A 20,098-nucleotide genomic window follows, 5' to 3' on the forward strand; every position below is an offset into this window, starting at 1 on the left:
CAGAGTAGGGGGTGGGAGGTGGTGCATTGCCGAATGTGGCGCGATGGCAGCTGCTGCATGCAAGCTTCCCCTGCCCCTGCATCCAGCCGGGTGGGCGGCACCAGCACAGCAGCGTGGGATGGTGCGTGGTGAAATTCCGTCCTTGCCTGCCCGCACATACCCCCTGGGGCCTTCTCAAGTACCCCAGGGGTATGCGTACCCCTGGTTGACAACCCCTAATCTAGGTGGCGGATCCAAGTGTTTATAATTCTGTGGTGCTGGAAGGCATGTACCATGTTTGTTTGGTTTGTTTTTTTTATGCACAATAAGTAGCAACACTGTTCTCTGTATAGAATTTGCAGGTTGTGGGGCCAAAAATCAGCAGGAGCCAGGTGCTGGCTCTCACAGTTTAGAGTGGTATTGCACTCTGTGCTTTCCTTGATTGAATAAAGGTGGCTAGATGTGTCCCCGGTTCTGACAAAAGAATTTAGGGACTTGGTAGCAAAAAGTGGTTGGAGCCAGCAGGATGCAAGGATTGGATCCTGCTTTTTGCTGCACTCTTGAACCAGCCTGCCTTGGGGACTGGAGCTTTTAGGTGGAGGGCCAAGCATCTGGGGGGGTCTTATTTTTTCCAACAGACTGTGGGTGACAGTGTCCAAAAACTGGTTGGATCTGGCAGCACCCAGAGGCCAAAGGGTGGTCAGTGGTTTTGCCAGCTTGTCTGGATGGCTGGAGTCTTTTAGGAGAGTGGAAGCAGCTGAACTTGCCTCCTCTTTTGACCGCTGTGGGAGGAGGACGGGCTAGTTCAAACCTGGCCTGGATCCAGCAGGGTCCAGGTACCACTGAGGTTGTCCGAGATGTATTTGCCGGCTTTTTGTTTCTTGGGGTTTTCTGGTCGCCAGGATGCTCCGGGGAGGGATCCGGCGACGCAGCAGGAGAATCTGGAGCTCCTCGAGCCGGGAGGGGCCGAGGATTGGCTGGATCCAGCGGGATCCGGCAGGATCCAGCTTTTCCCCACACCCGCAAGTGACCCGCACACAAGACCCGGCAACGCAGCCGCGCTCAGCCAATGTCAGGCGGCACCGGGAGCGGCGGCGGGAGGAGGCGGGGGGAGCCCAGTGCGCGCAGCATGTAAACAATACACGCGAGAGCCCGAGGTGCTGAAGGCGGCCCGGGAGCGACCCCCGCCCCAGCCCCAGGGACCCGCCGGGAGGCGCCGCTCGGAGCTGCGGGGCCGGGCCGGGCCGGGCCGGGCCGGGCGCGAGGGGACCAGGCGGCGGCTGCGATGGATTTCCAGCAGCTGGCGGACGCGGCGGACAAATGGTGCTCCAGCACCCCCTTCGAGCTCATCGCGGCCGAGGAGACGGAGCGCAGGATGGATTTCTACGCCGACCCCGGCGTCTCCTTCTACGTGCTGTGCCCGGACAACGGCTGCGGGGACAATTTTGTGAGTGGCGCCTGCGGCGGGGTGATCGTGGGGGGATGCAATAAGGAGGGGGACATCTAAGGGCAGCAAGGGGGTGGGATGGTCCTGGGGGGCTGGAGTGGGGGGCGGAGGGTGGTCCTGGGGGGTTGCAATAGGGAGGAGGGTTTAGGGGTTGCAGGGGGGGTGGGATGATCCTAAAGGGTTGGTCTGGTCCTGGGGGGGTTGCAATGGGGAGGGGGGGGTCCTGGAGGTTGCAGTGGGGGGATGGTCCTGGGGGTTGGAATGGGGGGATGGTCCTGGAGGGTTGCCATAGGGTGGGATGATGGGGGGGGTTGCAGTGGGGGGATGGTCCTGGGGGGTTACAGTGGGGAGGGGGGTCCTGGGGCGTGCGGTGGGGGTGTGACCCTGGCGGGTTGCCATAGGGTGGGATGATTTCGGGGGGTTGCAGTGGGGGGATCCTGGGGGCTAGAAGAGGGAGGGACGGTCCTAGGAGGCTGCGATGGGGGTGGGATGCTCTGGGAAGGGTGCAATGTGGGGGTGTTACGGGGGGGGGGTGATCTTGCGGGCTTGTACCGGGAGGTGCGGCCCAGGAGGCCGCGGTGGGGTGGGCCGGTGCCGGGGCGTTGCAGTGGGGGAGGCGGCGCCGGGGGTGCAATGGGCAGGGGGCGGGGAAGGTCCTGGGCAGCGGCTGCTGCAGCTCCTGGCTCCGCCCCCCCGGCTCTGGCAGCCGAGCCCGGCCCCGGTCCCGGCCCCGGCCCGCGTGCGCCCGCGCCTGGGCCCTGGGGTGCGGGGCGCCTCCCTCCGGCCGGGCCTTCCCCAGCGGCAAGACGGAGCTGGGCGCGGGTCCCCGGGAGACACGCGCCCCGGGGCGGGGGGGGGGCGGGCGGCACCTGCCCGCGGGTGCCTCTGAGGGCAGCCCCAGCGCCTGCGCTGCGGGGGGCGCACTGCTCTCCGGTCACGGCAAACGGAGCCCGCCCGCCCAGTGCCTGCGCGGGGGGGGCTGAACTCCTGTCACGGCAAATGGAGAATGTATAAGAATAAAATGGAGTCAAAATGGCAAGGCTCCTCCCCTCCCCTCCTCGTGGGGCTGAGGGGCTGTGCCTGGAGGGCCCGGGCACTGGCCCCTTCCTTGCCTGCCCTGCCCTGCCCTCCCCCGGGCCTGCAGGACTTGGAGAGCAAGTTTGCGCATCCCTGGCCGCAACAAAACAAATGGCTTCAGGATCAGGAGGTTGTTTGGTTCCCCCCAGCCTCCAAACATCCAGGCTGGGGAGGGGAACACAATAAAGCGGCTGGCCACAGGGCTGGGGCATGCTGCAGCTTGGGTTAAGCTCGGTTCAAAAGACGGGTTTCGGAACTGGTTCTCGCTCCCAGTGGTGTTGCCGAAATGTCGTGACGCTTTGCAAAGCACCTTAGCTCCCTCCATCTGCTTTACACCCACTAATTAATTCTCCTTTCCCCTTCAGAAAACCTCCACCAGGTAAGTGCCTGGAGGATGCATTTTGCAGATGGGTAAATGGAGGCAAAGAGCAGTTAAGCAACTTCCTAAAGATCACAAAACCCAATGGCAAAGTATTTATTTGCAGCATTGGGCAGATGCGCATGTGGAATGACAGTACTGAAGATGAGGGATTTAGAGTTGAATCTAAGGACTCGGGTATCCCTTAGCTGCTGCATAACGGTGAAGTTTTGATCCTGCCAGTCTGGAAACTCTTAGTACAGAGCCTTACATCTAAATGGAGTCAACCTGGTCTGTTACAGGGCAGGAGCCTGACAACCCAGCCCTTCAAACACTTATACCTGTGTGTAATTCCTGGTAGAATTAGGAGACAAGGGCCAAATGCTGCAACTGGATCCCTTCTAATAGATCCCAGTGTCCACGTGCAGAAGTCAACAGTGCAGACATTTCTGGAAATCCAGTCACAAGCTCTGTGCTTAGATCATAATCCAGGGATTTTAATTATACCCTGAATCACAGAGAAACCTCATGGTTTGCTATTCCTATTGTATATCATTTCATTATATAATACATGTTAGTTAAAGGGAAACTGTCAAGTTGTAACCCATTTTAAAAAGAAAACAGTTGAAGTAGCCTTGGTCTGCCCTGGAACGTCCTGCCAATTTTACAACCACATTTTCTTTTTTTTTCTTTTTTTAAATGATTTTTTCTCCCAGTGTTGCTGTGTGAAAGAATCCCCACCCAAAGCCACCAGAGTAAAAGTGAGCAAAAATAGCACTGTCAAATAGATGCGCAGTATACAAACAGGAAAAAAAAAAAAAAATGTTTTCTCCAATCTCAGCCATTGCCATCTCAGGTATTTAAACTATATATGTATTTTCTAAAGGCAGGAACGATTTTTGTTCTAGGAGGTGTTAATGTCTTCTTAATACAGTAACTCAGAACTAATAATGATCTGGTTCACTAATTTCTCACCTGGAAACAAAAGGAAAATGGAAACAAAAGTCTCAGATTGACACCACCCTGCTCTCACTGCCTGGCCTGGCTTCTGAGCAGCAGCTGGTGGCAGGGGTTGAGCTGGATTGCACACCACTCTTCCTGCCTGGGGTAGGGATTGGCGGGGGGGGGGGGGGGGGGTGTCCTGGATTTCCTTAAAAATAACATGGTCACCCTAGTTATAGAGCCTGAAAACACATGCAAGTATGTATATATTTAATTTGTAATTACACACTTGAAGGCCATTTTATACTGCCCAGGTATTTAGGACCATAAATGAGCATCAGGCCTATGGTGTTTTCATCATCTTTTTTGATTTCATAATAAGGAAGTGACTTCAAAAGTGTGTCAAGGGGATGTCAGAGACATGTTAAAATTTAAGTATTTTCTTATTATGTATTATGATTAATGTGAGGAGTGTGATGGAAAGAAATGGAAGACAAGTTAGGGTAGGAAGTAGCTGAGAAATAGTCTGGGGGAGAATAATTTTTAATTAGGTGTTAAATTAGAGATTCCCCATATAGTGGTCCCCAGAGCTGTCAGCCTACAGGGAGCTGGTTAGTCACATTGTGCTGTTACTTCCTTTTGATTTCCAATTGCTAGGTTACTTTAAATGAAACTAACTTTATGTTAAATACTTTCAAAACATGATTTTTTTCATAGGAAGAATTGCTGAAAGTGTCACAAGGGTGCAGTTGCTCTAAAATGTGGTCCATGCCATGAACATTTTCAAAAGCTTAAGGACAAAACTGCCATTCTATAATTGTTATGTTTTATAGCTCAAGCATTTTAATTAAAATGAAAAATCATGGACAGCTAGATCCTTTTTTTTTTTTTTTTTTTTAAGTATTAATGCACCTAAAGTGCAGTTAGATGCCTAATGGGATTTTAAAAGTGCCAAGACACCTAGCTGCTGTTGATTTCAATGGGAATTAGATATGTTATCACTTATTAAAAAAATCCTCTAGACACTGAGTTGCATTTTTAGATGGCTAAGTACCTTTAAAATGTTGGGCCTTAGCTTCTGCTTCTATAGTTTACAGTGTCCTTAAAATAATTAATTGGATTTGCTGTAAAGCCCTGCCCAGTATGGGTGAAGATATATTATGTACTGTTCTGTTGTCACTTTGTTGTTATTTCTGGTATCCAGATTAAGTGGTAATGCAGATACCATTTTTACAACCTTATTACACGATTTCCTATAATATATCTTCTTACAGAAGCAGCTAGTCTTACTAGTTTCTATAAACAAAATTACCTCAGTGAAGATGAATACGCTACTCGAATGCTCAACAGGTGGCCTTGGAAGTGATGCAATAAATGAATGTCATTTAGTACTGCTAAATCAGCTGAAGTCTGAATGGAAAAAAAAAAACTTCAAGTGCTAACCAATGAACTCCTTTGGTTTTGCTTTCCTAAGCAAACACATATAGATGCTGAATTGAATATTTCAATTTTGAACCTGGGAGGTTTGAGGTTGAAATGAGTAGCTGTGCACTTTTTTATTAACACAAAGCAGCCACGAGCTAAACCAGAATAGCCTGAAACACTTATTCAGAGGACAAGACGTATGTTTCCTTACTGCTCTGCCACAGTTAAACTTTGTCTTTCAACCATCTTGCCAGCAGACTACGTTTCCTGTTGCAAAGCTCTGTTGGGCTTCTCAGCAAAAGTGGGTTCTCTGCGCGCAGTTTTAAATGTTACTCAAACTTCTTAAGTAGGTACCAAACCTTCAGATTACATTTACCCTTTAATTATGAAAGGTTGAATTCCTTTCACAGGTTCCCCAAGATGCAAGAATCAGGGAAGTCAAATTCAGATCCAGAATTTGGATAGATGCAGAACTGAACTTCCAGAAAGAGCGCTATACCCACCTGTATTCTAGATATGCAGGTGCATCTGATGAAGTAGGCTGTTGCCTAAGAAAGCTTATGCCTCTCTGAACTAGTTAGTCTCTAAGGTGCCACCTGCCCTTCCCTCCTCTGTCTGACTTCATACTAGCAAAGCTAACTACCTTTCTCTATTACAGATATAGTTATAATACTATTCTTGCCATGGGCCTGATGGGTTTTCTATGTGACGAAACTGCCGATTCTACATGGGTTGTTTACTAATGACACTTTCGGACTATCATGCATGTGTTGCTTCAATCAAAATTGTAAATGATCAGAGGACGAAATTGTTGGATGCCTTAATCATTTATTGCCTGACACTATGCAAAAGAAGAAAAAAAATCACTGTGCAGACTATAAGATTTTTCTGAGTTATTTGCTTGGATTTTCATTTTTTTCCCCCAGACCAGTTTATTTTGAACAAATGCTGATCAAGTCGCTTTGAAAGCTAAGATGTGGTGGAATTTTTAAAGATGGCTCTAGGCTGCATTGGATTATATTTCCCTTAGTAATAAACCATACCAATTAATCTTCATAGGATAGGGAGCCAGAAATGGTAGTGTTAGAGTGATGTGGTAGCTGTGGTGGTCCAGGAAATATGCAAGAGGCAAGACCTGATGAAATACGTCTTGCATTCCAACTATGCAGTTGGTTCAATAACAGATATCACCTAAGGAAATCCTTCCCTCCTGTACATGAAAGTCACTGGCATTGCTCTGGCAGTGTAAGGGTTTCTGGCCTAAACAATAATCAAGCTTCTAGTGTATATCCACTCTTTTCTGATAAACAACTACACAAGGTGTAGGGCAATGGTAAATTGAGTCCATAGAATCCAGTCCATTCACATTCAGGTGTATGTGGATCTTTTGGGGATTATAAGATACTGAAGTAGTAAAAATTGTATTGCCATCCCCACATATTCCAATATTATGGATCAGATTCCAAAAATATATGAGACTGTCTTTAAAATCTCACCATTGGAAACCAATATTTGATCTGCTTCTTGGCCTTTTAGCCTTTTGTAACCTTAGGACTATAAACATAAGCAAAGAGAGAGCTGGTATTCTGCTGTTTTCAAGTGATTATAGAGTCTGTCGCATGAAAAGCAAAAACTAAGTACTGATATCACAAGACTTGTGATAAATTCAGGAGAATGTAGACACTGCAAAAAAAACACTCAACAACAACAACAATAAAGAAAATATCACAGCCTTGTTTTTGTCATTAAAAGTAGACGGATATGGCTCTTAATACACAGAGGGAGCAAATCTGCTCAGGAGGAAGGGCCTTTTATACCACAAGAGGCAAGGATTTTTCTTGGATATTTTCTGGACCACCATGGCTATAACATCACTTTTTTACAACTGACATTTCATAGCAGAACCGCACTTTAAGATTGCAAAGTGCAACAGGCTGGAAAGGAAATGCACATCAAATGGAGTTAACGGGAAGATGGTTATGCTCTTTTTTAAAAAAGGCAGCCTAGCTGATTCTTTGCAGTATCTTCATTGGATGAACCTAAAACATTACCCATATTAACTAATTTTACTGAACAGGAAATGATTTTGTGTTTTTTATATTCTGACTTGAATCATTTTTATTCTTTCATGAACGTTAGTTGAATTTCAGAAAAATCCTATTTAAGCATAACCCACTCTTTTTGACACAGTAAAAGATATATTAGATGCATGGCACTGGAGAAAAAAGAATTGGCATGTAAAAATGCAGATGTAATATTTACATGTTCATGAAGAGTTAAGCTTCTGTCCTTATGAGTCTCAGTAAGGTTGTGGTTGGCCTAGAATTTATGAGAAAATTATTTAGCAAGTATTCACTAAACACTGCTTGAGCCCTGTAGTTCTTTGCAAGTGATATCACTGCTTTAACACTTTCATCAGCACCTGTACACAGACTTCCAGCAAAATTATCTTGGCAGAATATGCAGTGGTTTGGGGAGAAGTTTTAGAGCATCATAGAATCAAGCTAGGAAGTCTGACTGACCTGTGGATGAGTTATGAATTCTCTTTGGTTCCTGTGTATCAGAGTTAATTACTAAGTTCCATTTACATGGTCCAATACTTGTGCAAGCCAGTAAAAATGAGATTGCATCCCTGTTGCTGAGGGCACTGTTGCTCTTTACTTACACAATCCAAGTTGAATTTTCAGGGCTGTTGTTTTACAAGTAAAGGTTTTTGTTTAAATCCATGTAGTGTGTAGGTGGGACCTGGGTACTTGGGATGTTCTGATTCCTTATTCAGGTTCAGACCTATTTTCTGATTTGTTTTCAGGCCTTTCTTACCCCTCTTCCCCCATCAGTGTATTGTGCCAGTATAGCCAAGTTGTATCTCTGAAAGCTGCTTTAAAAATATGGGACCACGTCCAGCATTTGAAACAGGACAACGTACATATCCTTAAGAAATTTCCATTGTCAGCTTGGTATACTTTAGTGCACCCTTAAATCATGTCACTTTATAAAATCAGAAGTTCACACTGATTTTTTTCATACTACTGTTTCTTTCATTGCTGTTGGCTTTTAGCACGTGTGGAGTGAAAGTGAGGACTGCTTACCTTTTCTGCAGCTGGCACAGGACTACATCTCTTCCTGTGGGAAAAAGACACTCCATGAAATACTGGAAAAAGTCTTCAAATCATTCAGACCAGTAGGTGCATGTTTTACTTCTAACTATTTGCTAGATCTGCGATTTTAGAAACATGTTATTAGTAAGCAAGACAGCCTTTTCACAGTGAATTCTTTGTCCAGTCAGTTGCCTTTGCAGTAACTCACATGAACTAATAGCAGATATATAGGGTGTGGGTTCTTGGTGGAGAGGGGAGGGTTGGGGGGGATAAATTTAACTGCCTTTTTATTTTTTGCTCTATATTTGGCAAATTGAGATTCTCAGTTTTGGTGGGAAGCAGTTTGATATCACAGCTCATAGAATCCACTTCTTACCCATAGGATAAATTGTATGCTGTTTCTATAGGTTCGAGTATGAAAAATGCTATATTAGTCAACTGTGCAGGATTGTGGTAGATTCATTTCCTAGCACTGGTATTTGGGAATTTTGCAAGTGTCTGAATAGAGAAAGTGCAGCCTAGGAAGCTGGGGAAATACAGTTATTCTCACTGATATTTGAAGTGTCTAATAAGTGTCTAATAGAAAAATATTTGTCTATTTTAGCTACTTGACAAGTGATTGGCATAGAAGTAGCATGGGTTTTGTTTTTATTTATTTTTTCCTGCTCATCCATCCATATATAATGGATAAGAGAGGGGGACAAAGGTGCCTTATGTTCCTGCAGTAGCCATTCACTTAAAAACCGTTGTTAAAACATGGATTTGGTCAAAAAAACCCGTTGTACAGCTCCTCCATTGAGGAGAGCCCAATGCTGGACTAACAGGAGCATTACACAGGAAAATAGAAGCTCATTGGCAGAGTCATGTCTTTTACCATAGCACCTTAATCATGTCTGGATATAGAAAATCTGGTCAGCATGCTTTTGAATGAAACTATTTCAATTTTAATTTTATACGAAAAATTAATTTGATATATTTTATATTATTTTGTTGATTTGGACCAGCTAAATCATGAACATTTTAAATCCCAGTAATTTAATGGAAAAGGCAGGGGGACAGAGTGCTTATATGAAAATACTTGACTTTCTTTATCCTACTACACTCCTACAATACCACTGAAGCCAAGAACTGGTGAAGATGAAAGAATTTAATTGAAAATAACCTTTTGAGAATGGAAATGAAGACAAGTGGATGCACAGTTTTCTTAGAAGGGTCTAGAAATTCCACAACTCGGTGCATATGCTTTTAGGTATAGTAAACCTATAAAAATATAAGTTTACTTCCTAGAAAATTCAACTTGATCTTGAGACAGATTTTCATTCTTGGTACAGCAGCAAGATTTTTTTTCTATAAGAGTTCTGCTGGTTTGACTAACAGAGATTTCAAACTAATTCAGTGAAATTGCTCACAGAAGGTTTTGCATCATCCTTATTTCAGTTTAAAGAAAAATTATTTGTTTTAAATTGAATCAATTATAAAACATTTTATGCTGAACCAAATCAAAGCACTCTTTGAAACTAGAAGAACATCAGGTGTGAAAATCAAAAACATTAGGATAAATTAATAATCAGAATTTTGTGTAATAGGTGGGTCCCTTACCCCTGTCTTACGTGCTACCTCTTGATGCCACTTCTCACCCCTCCCTACTAACACACCTCCTTAGTCTTCTTTCAGCCATCTCACGTATTGTTTTAACCATCCAGCCTCTTTGTGGTTTCCTCAACTTAATAGTTCCATATCTATCTATCTATCTATAGAGGTGTGTGTGTATGTATGTATGTGTGTATAATATATATATATATATAATGTGTATGTATGTATATTTGTAATGTGTACACAACCATATGTATAGAACCTACACAAAAGATTCTAACTCTTCTGTTCCTCACATGCAGGCAGAATATTCCATACTCCCACAGTCCCTACAGCTGTGTAGTCTTTCATTGTTTATCTTGTATTGTCTCTTCCATTGTTTATCTTTTTCAGCAGAGACATCTGCTGCTGCTCAGGAACTAAAACAGCATAGGGGATCCAGGTCTTCTCAACTCCAGCAGGCCCGACCTATAGCTTTGGCTAGACACCCTCATTAGTTATGCTCTGGTGCAACTCAGTACAGTTCAGTACAAGTTCCCTGGGTCTGTTCTGTATCTGTTGCTTTGTGACACAAACACCTCCCATCTTGTACTGGCTTGCCTACTAGATCCTGTTGCTCACACCATCACTCCTCAGCTCAGCCACCTTCAGTCCATCAGCAGTGGGGGCTCTCATCCCTCTGTCCCACTGTCCCAGTTACTGCCCTACTCTCTAGATGTCCAGTGGGAGCTGTCCAGCACCAGTGCTGGAAGTCCTCACTTCGGTGGGCATAGAGCTCACTGCTCTGCTCATGTGCCTCCTTTTATATCTGTACAGGTGGGCAGGACCAGAAGTATCTGGCCTTAGAAAGCAGTCTCTTTTCTGTTGTCCTCCTCTTCCTTGAATGAGTGAATTCATGCATTGAGCTCTTGGTTGAGTTAGAGCATATTGTTTAGAAAGGCATCCAGTCTTGATTTAAAGACTTCAGGCCCTGAACATCCCATACATCCCTGTGAAAAAGTCAGTCATGTTTGTAATCTGAATTTTTCTAGCTTCAGTTTCCCTCTACTGAATATCATTATGCTTTTGTCTGCTAGATTAAAGAGTCCTCCACTACCAGAAATCTCTTCCAGGTACTGACAGATTGTAATCAAGTCACCTCTTCACCTTCTCTTGGATAAACTAAATAAATTAAGCTTCTTTAGTTTCTTTAAGGCAGGTTATCTAGACGTCAGCAAACAGGTTTGCATTGATATAACTAAGACAGTTTAATTCAGCTGGTAAAAGATTGTATGTAGATAGGGTGGGATGAAGAGAAATGTTGCTGAATAATTTTCACTCTATCACTCTACTACAGAGTAAAGGCGGCACCCACAAAACAGGTGGAGTTCCTTGTTTGTTTTTTAAATAAAAATACTTTCATCAACTGGTCTATACCAGGAACAAACATTTTCAAACCTTCATGGCTGCCAGATCAAAATAAAGTTTTCATGCGTTTATGGGAAAACACTGCCATTCCCATAGGACAGTTTTCCTCCCCCTTCAGCGCTTGATCTATTTTTTTAATATTGGCTTGAACGCTTCTTCAGGTAATAGGAAAAGTGTATTTTATGTGCTTCCCTTTCAAACGTGACGAGCCTTGCTGCTGAAACTTAATTTTAAAAACTTGCCGTGAGGCAGACACTAGGCCTGGCATATTTCAGCTTGGAAAATGGAACTGGCAAATGTTTTAGAATTGACGAGTTATTGTTGTAAGTCTTGGTTTGGGTCTTTAGAATAGAAATGGTTAGGAAACTTTTGCTGTAGCTGCTGCTAGCTTTCCATTACTCCTTACTGTGAGGTTCTCAGAATGTTTTGCCACCATTAATTCGATCTTGCTATAGCTCCGTACAGTTCATGTGTAATAATTGTTCATATGCATAATCTACCTCAGAGATACCATGTAGGTTAATTTAGTTAGACTCAGTCAGCCTTTTGCTTTCATGAGTGGAGAATTCACTTCTGTAGATCTTCTAGGTGACACAGCTGAGAGGGCAGTTCCATTGTCCTGGCATCATTTTCCCCCTCTCTTTTCCCAGCCAGAGTGAAAACTGTTCTGCTATTACCCAGGATTGGTGCTTCACAGAGATTACAAGGGAGATGTGATGTGGAGGAGTCAGTGTCTGTGGAATGTCCCCACATTGCTGCTAGCCCGTTTTACTCAATGACATTTCTGCCTAGACTACCCACTAGATTTTATGTACTTAGTTTCATTAAAGGCTTATTTAGATTAGATTTAAAATGTGTTAGTTAAAGTGTATCAGCTGACATCATACGTTTAAATCCTTTCCTAGACAAGGCCAAAATGTTCTGAACTGCTTTTCTCTGGTGGGGATGATTTGAGAAGAGAATCTAGAGCTTCTTTTTCTTCTTATTGTTCCCTGGACTTTTCCCACAAGTGAATACAGTTTGACACTTACTCTTTTAAAGTGCTCTAAAAAGATTATCATTTATTTATTTGATGAGCACCCAGAAGTGTGTTGGGCATGATACAGGCAAATAAAAATAATACTGATATCACCTCCGTCCCAAAAATTCACCACCTTAGAGTGTGTTGAGACAAGAGTTTTTGGTTAGGGTTGACAATGGTCATTCCCTCTACCTTAATAGAACCCCTATCACCCTTTGGATTTAAAACTCCCTCTGTGATATATTATAAACCAAGGTACAAAGCAGGGCAGATATGCTCATCTGAGACCTGGGACTGTTAAGCCCAGTCATCTCAGCTGAGTTGAATTTGCCTTCTTTCCTTCCTTGAGGATAAAAATGTTCAGTTTTTCTTTCTTCAACTTTTCCCTGCAGAAATAGCATTTTCCTAAGGAGATAAAGAATAACACGAGTTGGATGAAATGTGATAGTGTCTCATGCACTTCTATAGAATCCTTCAGGAGGCACGGTAGAAAAGCTTCTCAAAACTTACGTCAGAGACATCTAATAAGGGTTTTTTATATTATCTCCCATAGAATGTGATTAGAGAGGAAGTGTTTGTCATATTAAATTTCAGATCCATTTTAATCCCCAGCTCTTGCAAGCCCCTACCCAAGCCTGTGTGTGTTTTTTTGTGGGAAATAAAACTTTTTTCCTTCTCAGAAAAACAGCAGTGTTCCAGCTTCTCAGGCACAACTTTCTTTCACCAAGCCATTCTAGCTTCTGAATGCGGGCTACAATGTGTTTATCCTGTGGTTCTAAGCACCTATGTTTGCCTCAAAATTGATTCAGGCATGAATAAGTCAATGCATTCATATTATTGTTTTAGTGGAAAATACTAACAATTCTTGTACTTCTGTTTTTAATACTTTCTTGTTTGTCAGATGTTGATTAAATATATTATCACCCTTTACCATACCTATTGCTTATACCAGGCATGTCTAATATGTGGCCCGTGGGCCACCATGCAGCCCTCCAAGCTGTTTTCTGAGGCCCGAGGTGCTGCAACGGGAAATGAAAGTAAACACTGTACTTTCATTTTGGGGGGGTGTGATGTGTTACCGCTTCCTGTGTTGTCTTTGAATATGGTTCGCCGGCCCACTGGGTGATAAAAAGTTCATGATCCAGCCCCACATTCAAAGAGTTTGGACATCCTTGGCTTATACGTTAATGGATTGTTTGCATAGCACCATGTTTATACGGTACACTTTGCAATCATTACAACATATCTGGAAAAACCGTAATCTTTGCTCACAACATTAGCCATGTACCCTAAGCTGGGAACAAGAGTTCAGCCACCCCTGCAGTGCCAGTGTCTGCTCCTATACCCCTTTACAAAATCCAGGTTGTCCCATGCTACTGGTGATCTTGATTTACATGCACATAAATTAGAGAAGGAATTGGGCTTGCAGGCTGGCAAGATGTGAAAATACAACACCAACCCACTCACTGTATTAGCTGTTGCATAGTGTGAATGGCCTTAGCATTGTGGGGCAGCCCAGCAGAATAAATCCCATGGTACCATAATTACCATTCAAGGCATGGGGTCAAGCTAAGGGGTATAGGGAGGATTTGTAAGATGATTCTTTGGAATAGATCTCAAACTTCACATAATTGTTTTGCATAAAGTAAGTGTGTGAGAGAGAGAGAGTGATGAGAGAGACAGACAGACTGGGAGAGAAAACAAAGATCACACTCCCTAATTATCTTTTTCAACCCTCAAGATGATATATTTGTGTATGTTTACACTTTCAGTGCTAATATTACAAGGAAAAGGGCTAGAAACTTTTTATTCCAAATAAAACTACAATTTTCTTTATGCAGGGTTTTCCCCCACTAATCAAGAAAGAAAAATGGTTATAACTAGAGCTGGGCAATTTTTTTGTCAAAATCTTTTAGCTGAATGAAGCATATTTAGATTGACTGAAACAATTAGTGATTTCATGTTGAATTAATCAAATTGTTTCAACCTGAGAAAAAATACAGAAAAAATGTAAAAAAGTCCAAACTTTTGTTTCATTAGTTTTTAAGTTAACTTTTACTTTTTCATTTTAAAACTATTCTTTGTTTCAAAATTCGCCTGAATTTAATAGTATATGGTTATTTTTCAGGATTTTTAGCTTTCTTTGGGAATAGTTTTAACTGTCTTTGTGTCAAATATTTCCTTTGGCCCAAAGTGAAACTTCTGAGGCTCTTTGTTTTGGCTAGGTAAGAAATGCCAAGAAGCCCAAAAAACTGATGTTTCCATAGTTGTGCTTAAAACTAGGGGTGCACTGATAGAGACTTTGGGGGCCAAAACTGATAGCCAATTTTTAAGGAGGCATATTGGCCAATACTGATCTGATTTCCGATACAGCTGCGTGCAGCTGGTAAGTAAGTCTGTTGTGGTGGAAGGGGAAGGGGGGAGGGAAAGGTTGGGGGAGGGGAGGGCACAGATCAAGGCCCCTGCAGTGAGGGAGGGAGTGGGGCAGGGGTTATGGCAGGCGCTGCCCAGGCAGGGCAGGGTGAGCCATGGCTTGTCTGGGGGGCATGGGGTGGGGGGACAGCTCCCACCATTGCGCATACCCTGGGAGGGTATGGGGGGCGGGGGGCGTGTGCCCCTGGATCTGTGTGGGGGGTGGGCAGGGTGTTCTCCAGCTGCAGGCTGAGGCTGGGGCTGTGCAGGGCTCTTCTCAGTGCATGGGGGAGTGGGGAGTTGAACCAAGACTACACTCAAGGCAGGCAGTGGCAGCACTGGGAAGGAGGGTTACGGGGGGGCTACAACGAAACTTGAGATGGTTTCAGCCCCCGCCATAACCTCCCTCCCAATGCCACTGCCATCTGTCCTGAGTGCAGCTGTGACCCAACTCCATTTCACCCCCCCCCAGGCGCTGGGAAGGGCCTGGCACAGCCCCAGCCCGCAGCTGCAACCCACCCTGCCCGCACCCCATGCAGATCCAGGGGCACATGCCCCCCCATGCCCTCCTGGGATGCGCGCAGGGGGCACACTCCCCCACCCTGTGCCCCCCGGATGAGCCGCAGATCTGTCCTGTGCCCCACCTCAGCTGGGCAGCACCTGTCCCAGCCCCTGCCCCTGCCCCAATCTCTGCCTCACTGCGTGGGGCATTGATCTGTCCTTCCCCACGCCCTTTCCCTCTCCCCTCCCCTTCCACCACAACAGACTTACCAGCTACATGCAGCTCTCCAAGCTGCCAGGCTGTGCTCCTCACTGCCTGTATGTTGCACTGTGGCTGTGCGCATGCACGGGCATTTATCGGCCAAATTATTGGCCACATCAGGCCAATTTCTGATACAATCAATTTTCTTTATATCGGGACAAATATACCGCTAGTTAAAACAATACATTTTGCTGGTACTAGAAGTTTATACCTCTGGATTGTTGTTCTGTCTATAGAATAGTTTTGAAATGTCAAAACTCTAATGATCTAACTCACACTTTTTAAATCTGCTTTGTCCCTGCTTTTCAAGTCTTATATCATTGAATAGCAATTGCCACTCTCCTCAAGGAGTCAGTTGGGCTTTTTTGAATCTCTGCTGTGAGACAACCACTACTTTATTCTTTAAGCAGCATACAACACATGTCTGTGGTTGCTTTTTCAGCCTTGGCAGGCTTAGTAAATATTACCAGTGATGTTTAGCATATGATTTTGCTTTAGATTCATTAGTAGCTTATGTAAGTTTTATGACAATTTGGGCGTGACATTTTCAGAACAGATGTATTGCTCTGACCAGCATTTGTTTATGTATTCCTAAATTGTATTGACTTACCAACTTCTCTTTGGAATAAAGGAAAAAATTTAAACTGTTTTTTTTTCATCTAAAACAAACATGTGCCATTAAAATGATCTTAAACTTTAGAGTGGAGACAACTAAGGTCTCCTAGCTGAGAGTTCTATTGGCACCTTGTCAGAAGCCTGAATCCAATTTGCAGAAATTCGAATGGATTTTAGCCCATTTCAATTTTAATATACAGCTATCCCTATTTAAAATTACTTAACCCAGCATGAGATGTTCTGTTTTGAGTGAGATAGTGAACAGGTCAAGTAAAAGAATTATATCCTGGGATCTAAAGTCTTTTAGAACCATGCCTACCCTATCTAACTCAGTGGACTGCACTCTTGTACTAAGGGTGTGGAATGAATGTGATTTGGTCTTGTGAGATTACTGTCCACAAAGAAAGCGGACAATTTCTGACAGAGCTAAGCAATAGGGTGTGCTAAGCGGGCCCGATTCAATTTGGATCCAGATTTGGCCCAAATCAGGGACAGTGATTCAGTTAGTTGATTCGGATCACTGTCCCTCATTCGATTTGGCCAAATCCAAATGTGAAGATTCAATGCTGATTTGGAGAATCAGCGATTCGGACACAGACACAGCTTTAAAAGTTTTTTCTACATACCTTGAGGTAGCAGGCGCAACTTGTGATCACTACGATACTGAGGTGCATGGAGCATCTCACAGGAGCGGGGGGGGGTGTCTCCACATGCTCGGTGGTGAACCTTAAAGTGGACCGGCAGTGCTGCCTCCCCAGCTCAGCGATTGGCCACAAGGGGACCCCAGGTGCCCCTCCCAGACCCAGGAGGCACCAGTTACCGAGCTGGGGATTGCTCAGGGGGGGCAGCGCGCTTCCCAGTGGCCCCAGAAGTGCTTTTCTGGTCCACTTCCGTGTCTGCTGCCAAGCGCACTAGGGAGCCCTCGGCACTCCTGTGGGACACTCCATGCGCCCCAGCATCGCAACATTCACGAGTTGCCTGCTACCTAGAGGTGTGTAGAAAAAACATTTAAAGCTGTGTCTATGTCCAAATTGCCGAATCTCTCCAAATCGATTCAGAAGGTTTCAGTTAGATTCAGAGAGATTAAAGGGTCCTCTGATTTGATTCGGATTCAACGATTCAACCACAAAATTGGGCTGAATCTCCGCCAAATTGAATCAGGGACTGAAGCTTTGCACAGCCCTACTACTAAGCATTGCTGCAATATATTGCAAAGATTATTTTTGAATTTAGAGCCTCAGCAGTACTACCATTCCCAAGTATTGAAATAATCATGAGTTAGTCCTCAAAAAATCATGACATTAGGGTTTGTTTGTTTTTTTTAAAGTAACATTTTTAAAAATGCTGTTGGTGCAATTCATTTCTTTTCTGGTTCTGAACCTTTAGGGCCTACTTGGGCCACATCTGCAAACTTTATCTCTACAATCATTAAGAGGAGAGAAAAAATCATTTTAAAAAATAACAGCTGAGATTTTCACATAATCCAGTGACTCCAGGAACTGAGGCTTTCAGAAACAGCATGAAATAGTGTCAAAGTAGTGGGAACACTGCATCAGTATAAACCTTGTAATGCATTGTTACTCTATCTTTCTCTCTTCTCTATAAATAGTTACTGGGGCTTCCAGATGTTGATGATGATGCATTTGAAGAATATAATGCAGATGTGGAAGAGGAGGAACCAGAAGCCGATCATCAGCAGATGGGTGTCAGTCAACAGTAATTTTCTGAGGAATTAAAAAAGCTTAATCCCTTGATACCAGGTGGGGGGTCATGTGACCTCATATTAGCATTTTGAATTAGCACATCACACTGGGAAATCCCAGTTTAAGAAACAAGAAAAAAAAGAAAGGAAAAGATAATAAATATAAATAAATCTGTGATGAGCTTTGCTAAGAAGTGACCTGAATTTTGCTCCTGCTTCAGTGGGGTTTCTATGGAGTTGTCTTGGTAGCATTCTGCCATTATTAATTTAGAAGTAGTTTTGTCGCTGACTGTCTCTTTGATTTGTATTTGAGAATAACATTCACTGACATGAATGTAGAGTACTTTGAATGTAGGAACTGTTTGGTTAGTGTATTAAGTACTCACATGTGACCTTACTGAGGAAAATTAAAGCAGAGAGTAAATGCAATCTGCACTTTTATTTTTAATTCAATTTTTTTTTTACTATACTACCAGACAGAGTACCAAACTGTGAGAGATTTTCCCTGTAAAACACTAGTTTAATAGTGGTTGATATTGCGGAAATGCACATAAAGTTTAAACAAAAAAATAGGTAGAGGGGAAAATCCATGTAAATGCTTTTGTGGCATATTTTAATGTTCTCTTAACAAACACCTGAATTTACTGGTGTGGGGTTAATCACTGGGCATAATTAGGACTCTTGTCTCACCACAACGTATTAGGATACACATTGGTACTTTGATGCCACCAGTTCCAAAAACTATTGCATATTTTGTTCCCACATGAAAATCAACTTTCAGTTTCACCATTTTTAATAAAATGACAATTTATTCAAATCTTACAGCTTCCTGAATTAAAGTGCAACTTAACTTTGAAGCCATAATGGTATAAGCCAGCACCTGGCTATTTAAATTATGACAGAATCTTTCCGAGCATTGGATCTCTTGCTGCAGTGTTTTGCAAGCTATTTATACCTGCTCAAAGTGAATGCAAAATACTAGTAAACCAGAATGGTAGGGTCTGATTTGCATTCTCAGCAAGGGCACTTTATATCCCATCAGCTGTGGAAAGGGACCTCACAGAGAGTGTAAAGTGTTACTTGTTAAGGCCCCTTTATATTGTAAGGAGTAAGCCCTCAGCTGATACATGTAGCCTATGAAACCAAGATGATTTGTACCAGCTGAGGACCTGTTCCACAGAGTGGGGTAAAGGGCTCTTAATATACATGGGAATAAGGCCAATAGTATTTTATACCTGCTTTGCACAGATGGAAACAACTGTGTGTGAAAGTCAGACAGTAAAGACCCAAGGCCACTTTATTTACTTGCCTTTTATTCAGAAAATGTAAGAAGAAGAGGGATTCTCTTGTACTGAAGCTATTTTCCACAATCAAACATAATATTTTTACATTATTCCTCTTAGCCAATTAAAAAAGAAAAACCCCAATCCATGAAATGCAGGTCTCAAACTTTAAAGCCATTTGATACACAATTCATATGATAAAAATGGAAAGTGAATGAAGAAAAAGTATTTAAATAACTCCCAGAAATGGCTGACACCATTTTGAAAACACTGTTATTAACATTATCACCTTTGGAATGGGTTTTTAAAGGCAGTTGTTTTAAAGATTAGCTAAGGAATTTATTTTCTTGGCAATTTGCATTTCTGATGATGGTTTAGGGGATGCCTAACACTTGATTTTTCTAACTGAAGCAAAACTTTCTGTAACCAAGAGGGAAAGTGATATTTGAATATGCACAGATATGTCTGCAACACTGTAAATGTTTAGGAAAATTGAGAAGTAGAAAAGAAAACTCAATGAAGCTTTGTACATTCTCTTGGCATGCAGGCATAAACATGATAGTCGCAACACGTTTTCTATGGACAAGTGACGTGAGAACTGTGGCAGTTCATTGTATAACACTGTACAGCAGTAATAGGCTTTTTGCTTACCAAAATAAAGCATAATACCAGTGGTTTCCATTCCCTTCTTTAAGTACCCAAGTTTTTCTTTCCTCTCCATCTACAAGACATGTTATGAATTGTAAGCAGAGACTTTCTTAAGAGGAGGTATCTGGAGGGGGAGATTCCATCCTTTGATTGCACCCCATACAAATAGACCCCTTAGGCCTGATCCTCCCTTGTCTTGCACACAGCTCAATCCATAATTGATACTGGTGCAAGGTAGGGATAACATGCTGCTCTGACTGCAAATGGGTGGCCACAGGTATAAATGATTATGTGGACAGGGTCTGAACCTCATTTACACTGCATCCTC

At 43.3% G+C, this 20,098-nt stretch overlaps 1 protein-coding gene across 1 annotated transcript; it reads left to right on the forward strand.

Moving 5' to 3' along the window:
- Positions 1 to 981: 981 nt before the first annotated feature.
- Positions 982 to 19,803, forward strand: MTURN (maturin, neural progenitor differentiation regulator homolog). The gene is made up of 3 exons (XM_006258122.4): positions 982 to 1,426; positions 8,287 to 8,409; positions 17,747 to 19,803. Exons 1-3 carry the CDS (start codon positions 1,265 to 1,267, stop codon positions 17,855 to 17,857), a joined length of 396 nt encoding a protein of 131 aa, XP_006258184.1. The 5' UTR covers positions 982 to 1,264; the 3' UTR covers positions 17,858 to 19,803.
- Positions 19,804 to 20,098: the final 295 nt, after the last annotated feature.

The sequence above is a fragment of the Alligator mississippiensis genome, chromosome 5 (assembly GCF_030867095.1).
Source record: "Alligator mississippiensis isolate rAllMis1 chromosome 5, rAllMis1, whole genome shotgun sequence".
Lineage (NCBI taxonomy): Eukaryota > Metazoa > Chordata > Crocodylia > Alligatoridae > Alligator > Alligator mississippiensis.